Here is a 12013-nt window from a genome sequence, read left to right as displayed (position 1 = left end):
ACATGCTCCTTAGTCCCATATCTAAGCGTGTCTATAGTGTGCCCTAGAATCCCAGTAATCTGAGTGTGGATGGATGATACTGGACCTGGGAAGCCCAAGTAATCTGTGGGGGAAATAAGATCCCCATGTGTCCTTGACTGTCACCTGATATCCCCTCCCAGGGGAGCAAGCACAGATGAACAGATGTGGGCACATAACTCAGACTCAGCAAACAGAGTGAAGATGACAAATGAAGGCTGAAGGCCATCATGTCTGGACCCTTTCTCATGATGCCCCAGGCATGGCACCGGAGGGGGCATGTAGAGGACATGGGGAGGCAGGTGATTCCTCAGCGCCAGGGACAGAGCAGGGTGGAGAAGATCAAGTGGGAAATAGAAAAGGGAAGCAGACACAGGAGGGATTGCAAACCTCTTTGATGGCACAGTAACTGTATTGAGGGTGACATTTCCTTCTTACAGGCCTCTCTAACAGTGTCACATGCTCCAGCCCTTGTGTGTGCTGTGATCCCAGGGGCCCATAACACCCACTAGGCAGGCCGCACCTTCATCTCAGACACCTTGTAGCTGTAGCTGTAGCCTCTCCATGTTTGCCAGTTGATGCCATTGGCGTAGCTCTCATGAGACCCACCCAGATAACGTCCATTCAGGTTGGAATTGTGACAGTCTCCATACCACCAGGCACCATAGTACAGCTGCGCACAGCTTTTGGAACTATGGTCGTTGTCCTGGTCTTTGGTGGAAAAGGGCTTGTCTTTGTGGGATGTCAAGGAGTCACCTGTTCAGGAGAAATGGAGGGTGGTGTGGGTGTATCACAGTCCAGCCTCCTGGCCTTGTCCCCCTAGTCAGCGCCACTCTCAGTGCAGACACCTCCGCTCAGCTGCAGGAGAGGAGAGTCTGTGGGCCTGAGAGGGGATCCCCCCACCATAGCCTCCTGTAACCCTTTCCAGAATCCAACCTGTCTCCCCAGGAAGTCTGGGCAGCTGTTCCCCCACTAGGCCCTTTCTCCCTAGCCTGGGCCTCTTCCAAGGCCCCCTTCCCTCTGTGGGGATCCAGGACAGACAGTGGGTGCAATGGGAAGTGATTTCATGGACCCATAGTCAAGGAGACACATGGGAACAGGCTCTGAGCCCTTGTGAATTTACTGTCCTCAGCAGGTGTGTGTGAGCTGGTGGCAGGGCAGCTCACTGAGTCTCACCAGCTGGGACCTGACTGGCTGTGTCACTGTCCCCCCAGCTACCCTGACATCTGGCTGTGGTCTCAGTGGGACAGATGGAGAGTGGGGCTCAGAGAGCACAGACACCAGGTTGGGTCACTTGGGGAGATAGCCAGGAGGCTAAGCTGTTTCCCACCTGCAAACACATTGAAGCCCAGGCCCTGTGCCCGTCAGGACCCTCACCTGCAGTGCCCCCCACGAAGTCCCCCAGCACCAGCTTGTACTTCTCGGCCTCACTCCCTATCTTGAACACCTTGTAGTGGGCAAACTTGTGGTTGTCCTCAAAGTCCACCAGGTCCACACGGAGCTCACTATTCCCTGTGGGGAAGCAGGTCAGTGCAGGAGGGGCCCCTCTGAGCTACTCAGGGAGATGGGGAATGGGATTCATTCTCAAAAGTCTGAACTGTGATCTCAGGATAATTCAGCTGTGAACATGTGAACATTGCCTATTCGTGGTAGGGCTTCCTGGGTGCCCACTCCTTTTCCAAAAATTATTTCCCTTTGCCTGAGCCAGGCTTGTGGTTCTACTCTATGAGGCACTACTATAGTGAACACGTTCTGTGAGAATGTGTGTCTGTCTGCACAGGCCACTCAGCCATGGCCACAGGTGAGAACTGAGTGTCAGCTGCTTGTGTGGGAACCAAAGGCTCATGACAGGCTGCCCTCAGTCTGCCCCATGGAAGGGTCTAAGATTGTGCCAGTGAGTCATGATGCTCAGGAAGTGAAGGCTGTGGCACAGAGATGGGGAAGCCTCTCAGAGGGTGAATGTGGCATGTGGGGACTGCCACCCACAGTGCCCTGAGTTCAGCGGGTTTCCTAGGCTATGAAGCCCAGCAGGAAAAGATGCAGTGGAGGTAGGAAACCTGACCAGGTCCTGGGTACTAAGCTGAGTTCTTGCTCTGAGGCCTAAGATCTGGGTCCTGAACAGCCCACATCTCAGAAGGCACCATGACTCTGAGTGTAAATGCAGAGTCTCAGAGATGCCATGTTCCTCTGGTGTGTCCCACATTTGAGAACCTACATCAAATATTCCAGATAACCAGCACCAAGTTCTGGTCAGGTGACTTGTGGGACCCTCCCAGCTGCAGTGCCCCTACCCTGAGCAGTGAGGGCGTGGATGTTGTCATTGCCCAGCCAGAACTCCCCCAGCTGACTGCCGAAGCCCTTCTTGTAGGAGGCCCAATCCAGGTAGAAGTCCACGGAGCCATCCACCCTGCGCTGGAACACCTGGGGAGGGAGGGCTCTCACCTCACAGCCTGGCATTCCCCACCCCCCATTCTGGCCTTGGGGACACAGAAACCCAGGGCCAAGCAGGGAGAGGGGAGGAAGGCAGGAAGGAAGAGGGGAAAGCAGCCAGCACAAAGCAGGGGGGTGCCCAGGCCTGGCTCTGCTCCTGGGCACTACTCACAAAGGCTTCTCTGGGCCTCAGTGAGGGAGGGTGCTGGGCTCTGGGTCAGGCCTCTAGGGAGCTGGCAGGGGAACACAGATACACAGAGCCCCATACCGGGCAAGGCCAAGTGAGGGTGTCTCTAGTCCCAGGGCTGAGCCTCACTTACAATCCAGCCCCCGCCATCGGTGTTCATGTCACACAGCACAACCAGGGGCCTGCAGTCAGACAGGTAGATGGTGTACCAGCCACTCAGAGTGTGTCCCCTGCTGAGCAGTTCCTGGCAGGATCTGGCACCTGGGGGTAGAGGGGTGGGACAGTGGGCATCTGCATGGAAAAGGGACCAGGTCTGGCACAGACACTGCCTCACAGCTGCCCAGGTGATTACACCTGCCCCCAGTCCCCCAGGACCATCAGTGTAGAGTTGCCCAGGGGCCCTGCAATCTGCAAGCCCAGATGGCAGCATCAGGAGAGGCTTCAGTGGGAGGAAGGGAGGAACCATGGGGACAGGCCTGTACTGGTTCTGAAAGGAGTTTTGGGGGGGTCTAGCCTCTTCCCCCTGCCCCCAGTAGGGCCCAGGCTCAGGTGAGTGAGAAGGGTCACCTGTCTCACAGGTCTCAATTGGTGTGGATCCCCCTGTAGTGAGAGAGAACAGGTGTCACAGGTGTCATGGGAGGCCTTGTCCCTGAGCACAGAGGGATCAGTCCCCAGGTCCTCCCAGCTCCCCTTCCCCAAAGCTGCATGAGATTCTTTGGCCACTCCCCAGTGTCAGCCCAGGGTCCCCACCCCAGCACTCCAGCACAGCTGACAGCTCACCTTTCTCGCCACGGTCACCCTTCACCCCTGGGTCGCCTGCAGATTTACAGGGAGGGGGGTAGTGAGGAGCCCCTCAGCCAGACACCACCCCAATCTTTACTCCTGTGGTGAGGATGTGGGAAGGACAGGCTCCTACATAGTGAGGCCCCGTATAGGGCTCCAGCCACCCCCCTCTGTGATTACAGGATTCTCAATGCCAAGTCTGCATGAAATGAAGGGACATTGAGGTCTGGGCATTCCCTAGGTAAGGAGGGGGTCACTCTGGGTTCAGGGGCCTGGACCAGGGTCCTCAGAGCAATCACCAGGCTCTGTGGCAATGAAACTGACAGCCCCCTCGCTGTCCCCCTGTCCCCATCTCCCTTCTGCTCTCTTCACCCTCTTCCTTTCTCTCTTCTCTTACCCTCTTAGCTTGCTTACTTTCTCTGAGTCTCTCTCACACGGTCTCTGTCTCTCTTTTGCTCTGCTTGAAGTCTTGGGGTCCTCTAGGCACTCAGTTTCGATCACTCACTCACCTTTGGGTCCAGGAGGTCCTGCCTTCCCAGGAGCTCCAGGTGAGCCTGGTTGTCCTGCAGATGCCAAAGACACAGGAGAAGATGCAGCTGTGTTCCTCCTGGGACCTTCCCCCTGTCTACCTGCTTCCACTCACTCTAGCGACTCCTACAATAGGTGTCTGCACTCAGGCTCATGGAGACCCCAAGTTTGGCTTTGACTCCACTATGATCTGCATGCAGTGAGCTCAGGCCAAGCACCCTGAGTTAGAGCCAGACAGGATGAGAAGGGTTCTCCTATCTCTGGTACTATTTGATTCCCTTTGCTGACCTGGATCCCAGTCTATACTGAGCCCCACTAAGGAGTTAAAGGCTGTGGAATCATCTTGGAGACACTGTTTCCTAGCCACTAATATGAACTCCTGTACCGTGTGTCATTTCTGGGGCTTAAGTACACCCACTGGGCATACCTGTCCCAGAAGTGGGGCTCCTGTGTCTCCCCTGGGAAGAGTATCTTCTCAGGTGCCCCACTGGATCCCATCACATAAGCACAGGGCCCTCATGTCCTCGATACTCTGTCTAGCCTTGGGGGACACTTGGGGACATTGTCACCTTCTCTCAGCCTCAACTTCCTGGGATGAGTTAGATCAGAGGAATCTGAGCCCTAATCTCCAGGTAGAAGATGGATTCAGATCCTTCCCCAGCAATGGGCCTGATCTGAGCTGGGTGTCATTCAGTCCAGGAAGTGGGAAAGCAGCCCTGCCCAGGGGATCCCAGACCCAGAACCTGAGGTTTCTCTGATGCTGGCTCTGAGCATGGTCAGGTCCTCCTGCACCCTGAGTCTCACTGAACTCTGCCCACATTAGAGCCTCTGCGGAGCAGTGCTTAGCCCACCTCAACTACCCTGCCCCTTAGCACTCACCTCTCCCTCCAGGGGTGCCTGTGTCTCCCTTGGATCCTGTAGCTCCAGGCAGTCCTGGGCAGCCTCGAAGGATGGAAAGCTTGTCAGAGCCCTCCAGACCCACCAGTTGCACCTCTGTGGACAGACAGGCACCTTCAGGGTCAGCCTTGCTGAGGGCTTTAGAGGCAGCCCACAGGCCTCTGCTCCCTGGGCTTGCCCAGTGTGACCTGGGCTTAGAGCCTCTCTGTCCAGTGTCCCCTAGCTAGAGACTCAGCCTGGAGGGCAGCATGTCACTCCTCTGGATGAAAAGTTAAGAGGGAGATGACAGGGCAGTGCCCAGACCCCAGGTTGCACTATAATCCAGGGGAACCCAGTTCCCCAGGACTGTTGGCCCCCTGGCTGTTCACACAGATCCTTTGGTTATGTGCTCTAGGCTGCCAAGTAGAAAGAAGAATAGCAAGCTCTCGTGGTTCAAAGCACAAGGACCAGCATAAGGATCCTGGTTCGAGCCCCCGGTTCCCCACCTGCAGGGGAGCTTCACAGGCAGTGAAGCAGGTCTGCAGGTGTCTGTCTTTCTCTCCCCCCTCTCTGTCTTCTCCCCTCTTTCCATTTCTCTCTGTCCTATTCAGCAACAACGACATCAATAACAACAATAATAACTACAATAAAACAAGGGTTACAAAAGGGCATAAATAAGTAAATATTAAAAAATAAAAAAGAGGAATAGCAGGAATAGTTAGACCTGAAGATGCAAATTTAATATCTTAGTATCTTCCAGGTATTTGGCAAGACCTAAAGTGGCAGGCATTTTCAATATAGAACAAGCACTTGCTATTTATACTCTTGGTCATAGAAGCATCTTCACCTTGACCTTGAGCATTGACCATAGATTCTTGAACTGGATGGGGTCTTGTGGATCTTCTATAGAGAAATGCATTGATGGGGGGGTGAAATAATTGTAGTTATTTCAAGACTAACAGGCCCTGAGAGGGTCCTGGATGTGGGCTGGACTCTGTATTCCCTGGGTACCATGGGGCTCATCTGCAGGGTGTCTTTCCATTTGTCTTTCCTGCCTGATTTGGAGTGGAATTAGCCACATATCATTGTTTATGCTGCCTCCTCCTTTTGTGTCATCATTCAGGGACCTGTGTCCCCAGGAGGAATCTATTGCCAGGTGTGGCTTTGGAGGATCCTCTTGCCTGGGCTTGGGACTGGGGAGTCCTTATTCTCTTTGTACTCTGCCAATATCAGCTGAATCAGATCCTCAGGGTGAAGGATAGAATAAGTGTTACTAACCCCCAGAAGTTGGGGGCCCTGGGTTAAGAAATTATGGTACAATCATGTTTGGAAAGGGCCAAGAGCCAGCCATGAACCTCTCTGGGACCAATCACGACCTGGGCATCAGATACCCCTAGACAAAGCCCTTGCTCCTGTAATCTCACCTAGTGGCACCTGGGAAGGTGTTCTGCTGTGGATAAAGCAGAGTGACCAGAAGTCGATGCAGGCAGGAGTCTAATCTGGGAACACTATCAGTGACCATGATGGGAGTTACCTTCTACCAGGGGCTAGAAAAACACAGGCCCACCTTACCTGGACAGGTGTCAGCAGCCTGGGCACTCAGGGTCCTGATGCACAGGAGCAGGAGGAGCTGGCCCAAGGGCCCCAGGGCCACTGTGACTTTGCTCGGCTCCATGTCCTCTGCTCTGTGCCCTCAGAAGTGTCCCAGATTTTATAGGGTGAAAAAGTGCAGCGTGAGGCTGTAATTCCTCAACTCTCCCAATCTCTGCTTTCCTATAGGCTCTCTGCACCAAAGAAGAGGAGGAGATTATCACAAGGGATCTCTCCTTCTATCCTGATGTCCCCTCCCTTGACCCACTTCCTATGATAAGGACAATGACCCTCTACTGCAAAGGGTCTGCTCCACTATAACCTCAGAAAGCCCAACCCAGAAGTCCCTCTTTACCCAGCAATAAACCAGCAAAACTCTAGGTCATCGCTTGGGGAGAAGGAAGAATTGACTCAAAATTTCTCCCTTCCTCATCTGTTTTCCAAACATTTCAAGGCTGAGTCAGCTGTTGAGCATTTGGCATAGTAAAGAAAATAAAAATAAGCATGTATTTATTATTTTTCCTAGCCCTGCTTAAACCTTAGGTAGGTAGTGTTATTTGGGTGTGATCGCTGGAGAGACTGAAGTCAACTTGAGTCTCACACTGTTCTCAAGCCATCCATTGTAGAAGGATCATGTAGACATTCACTGCACCTGAAAGAGAGGTCATATCTTTCCCCTCCAGATCCCTGTGGCCACGCTCCATGTTCTGTACAGTTAATCACACTCAATCTGAATAAAACTGTGGCCTGAAAGGCACACGACTGTCCTAGAGGACTGAGGTGACCAGAAATTGATAAAATGGATTGACCAAGATAACTTCCTGTGCTGTTACAAGAACTGTTCTTGCAGTGGACAGTACATCCTCTTTTGTCTTCAAGAACTCTCTGTGACATTTTATGAGAAGGTTTAATGATATGCAGAACGGATCACTGAGGAATCCAGTGAAGCTGAAAGTGTATTCACTATGTGATGTCACAAGAATAACATTGTCATACTTGATTTTGCAGGAAGGTAAAGGCTTTTTATTTCATTGCAGATGCAATGGAGACAGGAACCCCCACTCAAATCTTCCCCTTCATTTCTTTTTTTTTTAATTATCTTTATTTGTTTATTGGATAAAAACAGCCAGAAATTGAGAGGGAAAGGGGTGATAGGGAAAGAGACAGAGAGACACCTGCAGCCCTGCTTCACCACTTGTGAAGCTTTCCCCTGCAGGTGGGGACTGGCTTGAACCCAGGTCTTTACGCACTGTAACATGTGCACTCAACCATGTGCATTCAACCAGGTATGCCACCACCCGACCCTTCCTCTTCATTTCTTTGTTGCAGGGAATACACAGGTAGAAAGAGGAGCTGGAAAACCAGGATGGCATTTGAGGCCATCTGGTCTCCCTGTGTCCTGCAGTTCCAACTGTTACTGGGTAATTCATGACCCCTTGGGACCTTCCAGATTCTTTCTCAACTTAGGAAGAATTTAACCAAACACGAGAATAGCAATTGAGTACAGGAAGCATTAGCATGTTAAGAAAATTCATTAGGAAAAGAGTTAAGGGGAGATGCCTCACCTGTTAAAGTGAAAAAGCAATGAAAACTCACCTGAAAACTCAACAAAATACAACCAGGATTTCCTCAGAAACTCACTAAGCCACAGCCATCAACTTGTAGATTGGCTAAAGCAGTGGATTGTTTGAGGCAGCTGTAGTCAGAGGTCTAGACTGTGGTCCCTCCAGTGACTCTAGACTTTGCAAACACTTATTCAGGGGCCTCAGCCTACTAAGAAAGTGGAAGTAAGAAAGCTGTATTGTCTCAGGCACCAGAAAGCCTCTGAGAAAATAACTTGTCCTGAGGATAGGGTTAGATCCCAGTGGTGTGAGTCCATCTGAAAGACTGATTGGAACTAGCTAGTGAGACATCTACTTGATGCACTAGGACTTACCAAGCCCCTGGCTCCCACCTGCAGGAGAAGAAGTCCAGAGCAGTGAGGCTGTGCTGCTAGTGTCTTTTTCTTTCTGTCTCCCTCTGTATCTCCCCAGTCCCTCTCAATTACTCTCTATCCTAGCAAACAAAAAGAAAAGGAAAGGAGGGGTTGGGTGGTGGCATATCTTGTTGAGCACACATGTTACAATACAAAAGGACCCAGATTCAAGCTCCTAGTCCCCACCTGTAGGGATAAAACTTCACAAATGGTGAAGCAGGGCTGCAGATGTCTCTCTGTCTCTTTCCCCCTCTCTTCCCTACTTCTTGATTTCTATCTTTATTCATTTAATAAGTATTTTGGGGTTCATTTTTTATTATTTTAGTTTATTTTTTATTTATAAAAAGGAAACATTGACAAAACCATAGGATAAAAGGGGTACAACTCTACATAATTCCCACCACCAGCTCCCTCATCCTATTCCCTCCCCTGATGGCTTTCCCATTCTTTATCCCTCAGAGTATGGATCCAAGGTCATTGTGGGATGCAGGAGGTGGAAGGTCTGGCTTCTGTAATTGCTTCCCTGATGAACATGGGTGTTGAGAGATTGATCCATACTCCCAGCCTGCCTCTCTCTTTCCCTAGTAGGGTGAGGCTCTGGGGAAGCAAAACTCCAGGACACATTGGTGAGGTTGTCTGTCCAGGGAAGTCTTGTCACATCATGGTAGCGTCTGGAACCTGGTGGCTGAAAAGAGAGTTAACATACAAAACCAAACAAATTGTTGAACAATCGTGGACCTAAAGGCTGGAACAGTGCAGATGAAGAGTTGGGGGGGGGGTCCTCTGTTTTGTACATAGCTTGTAGGCATATTTTAGTTATATTATATTCCAAAGGGCCTGTGGCTATACTAATTTTTTTTTTTTTTTTTTCCCGGAGCCTAAAATCTGATATGCAGGTGGATCCAAGTTATTGTCTGGGGAGATGATGTCATGGCTGGAAAAGGACCAGAAAGCTGGATCAGGGAAAAGAGTGGCTCCCTAATATGGTAAAGGGGTACAAATATTATTGACTATAAACCCCATAAAGTTGTTTTGGTCTGGGGCCCATATTCAGTTTGGATCACGTTGATTGATTTACATATATTAAACCAACCTTGCATCCCTGGGATAAACGCCACTTGGTGACCATGAAAAATCTTTTTAATATAGTGTGGTATCCAGTTGGCTAAAATTTTGTTCAATATTTTAGCATCTATGTTCATCAGAGATGTTGTCTGTAGTTTTGTTTTTTGATTGTGTCCCTGTCTGCTCTTGGTATCAAAGTGATGTTGGCTACATAGAAGCTGGAAGGGAGTATTCCAGTGTCTTCATTCTTCTGGAAGACTTTTAAAAGTAGAGGTATTAGCTCTTCTTTGAAGATTTTGTAGAATTTATTTGTAAAACCATCTGGTCCAGGACTTTTATTTTTGGGAAGGTTTTTGATAAATGTTTCAATTTCATTAGCTGTAATAGGCCTGTTCATGTTATCTAATTCCTATTTACTTAATTTTGGACTTCAACACCCCACTGTCTCAACTTGACAGATATTCCAAGCAGAAAATCAATAAAGAAATGAGGAAGCTAAATGAGGACATTTTCAGAGTCATTCATCCCAAGAAAGTGGAATAAATATTTTACTCAAGTCCACATGGGTCATTCTCAAGGATAGACCATATGTTAGGCCACAAAGACAGCATCAGCAAGTTCAGAGACATTGAAATCATCCCAAGCATCTTCTCAGACCACAGTGGAATGAAACTAACACTTAACAATCAACCAAAGATTAGTAAGAGTCCTAAAATATGGGAGCTCAACAGTACACTTCTTAACAACTTCTGGGTCAAAGAGGAAATCAAGGAAGAAATCAAGATTTTTCAAGAGTTCAATGAAAATGAACTGAGTTGTGTCCCAAATATCTGAAAAGGGAAGTTCATAGTCATACAAGCACACATTAGGAAACAAGAAGCATTGCATGATAAGTTGAATTTCTGTGGTGTCTGTTGTGATATCTCCTCTTTCATTTATGATCCAAGTTATTTGGGTCTTCTCCCTTTTTTGTTTTGTGAGTCTGGCTAAAGGTTTGTTGACTTTGTTTACTTTTTCGAAGAATCAACACTTACTTTCATTGATCTCTTGTATGGTTTTCTTATTTTCAATGTTATTGATTTCTGCTCTAACTTTAGTCATTTCTGTCCTTCTGGTTGCTTTAGGGTTCCTTTGTTCTTCTTCTTCTAGGTCTTTAAGATGTGCAATCAGGCTGTTTATGTGTGCTTTTTCTAGCTCCCTTATGTCTTTATTGATTTTCTGCCTGGATGATCTGTCAAGTTGAGAGAGTGGGGTGTTGAAGTCCCCTACTATGACTGTGTTGCTGTTAATATATTTCTGTAGCTCTTTCAGTAGAAGTTTGATCTATTTCTCATTGGGTGCATAGATGTTAATAATTGTTAAGTCCTCTTGATTGACTGATCCTCTGAGCATTAAGTATGTCCATTCCTATCTTTTTTAATCTTATCTATTTTAAAGTCTATCATGTCAGATATGAGAATAGCTGTTCCTGCCCTTTTTTGTGGGCCATTGGCTTGTATGATAGTTTTCCATCCTTTCACTTTAAGTCTGTGCTTGTCTTGTTGAGTTAGGTGGGTTTCCTGTAGACAGCATATTGTTGGGTTGTGTTTTCTGATCCATCTTCCTACTCTGTGTCTTTTAATAGGTGAATTCAGGCCATTGGAATTTATTGATATCAAAGATTGAAGATATTTTAACGCCATTCTTGTAGAGTTTTAGAGTGTTTTGATATATGTCATATTTGTGGTGGTCTGGTTGTTTATAGGAGACCTTTCAGAATTTCTTTCAGGGCAGGCTTGTTGATGGTTGATTCCTTCAACTGTTGCTTGTCTGAGAAGGTTTTGATGCCTCCATCTAGTCTGAATGACTGTCTAGCAGGATATAGTATTCTTTCTCATTGAGTACTCGATAGGTATCTTGCCATTCTCTTCTGGCCTGTAGTGTTTGTATGGAGAAGTCTGCTGCTAATCTTATGGGTTTTCCTTTGTAGGTGACTCTTTGTTTTTCTCTTGCAGCCTTCAGGATCCTTTCTTTATCCTTATTCCTTTCCATTCTAAGTATGATATGTCTTGGTGTCTTTAGGTCTGGGTTAATTCTGTTTGGGACCCTCTGGGCTTCTTGAATCTTTATGTCTTTTTTTTTTCTTTTTCTTTTTTTAAAATATTTTATTTTATTTATTTATTCCCTTTTGTTGCCCTTGTTGTTTTATTGTTGTAGTTATTATTGTTGTTGTCGTTGTTGTTGGATAGGACAGAGAGAAATGGAGAAAGGAGGGGAAAACAGAGAGGAGGAGAGAAAGATAGACACCTGCAGACCTGCTTCACCGTCTGTGAAGCGACTCCCCTGCAGGTGGGGAGCCGGGGTTCGAACCAGGATCCTTATGCCGGTCCTTGTGCTTTGCGCCACCTGCGCTTAACCCGCTGCGCTACAGCCTGACTCCCAATCTTTATGTCTTTGATGTTGTCTAGACTAGAGAAATTTTCAGCTATTATGGCCTGAAGAATGCTTTCTTCCTCTCCCTCTTTCTTCCTCTGGTAAGCCAATAATGCGTATATTGTTTCTTTTGAAGTCATCCCATAGGA

The 12013-nt window shown here is 48.3% G+C and overlaps 1 protein-coding gene across 1 annotated transcript; it reads right to left on the bottom strand.

Annotated features, from left to right (window-relative positions):
* Nucleotides 1–411: 411 nt before the first annotated feature.
* LOC103112059 (ficolin-1-like) lies at nt 412–6512 on the bottom strand. The gene is made up of 9 exons (XM_007521423.3): nt 6395–6512; nt 4826–4939; nt 3928–3981; nt 3416–3451; nt 3203–3235; nt 2769–2896; nt 2310–2439; nt 1396–1530; nt 412–774 (listed from the first exon to the last, which is right to left on the bottom strand). The coding sequence occupies exons 1-9, from the start codon at nt 6495–6497 to the stop codon at nt 527–529; spliced, it is 981 nt and encodes a 326-aa protein (XP_007521485.1). The 5' UTR covers nt 6498–6512; the 3' UTR covers nt 412–526.
* Between the last annotated feature and the right edge of the window lie 5501 nt (nt 6513–12013).

This window comes from Erinaceus europaeus, chromosome 10, assembly GCF_950295315.1.
Source record: "Erinaceus europaeus chromosome 10, mEriEur2.1, whole genome shotgun sequence".
Taxonomy (NCBI): Eukaryota; Metazoa; Chordata; class Mammalia; order Eulipotyphla; family Erinaceidae; genus Erinaceus; species Erinaceus europaeus.
This window is presented reverse-complemented; position numbering and strand designations above follow the sequence as displayed.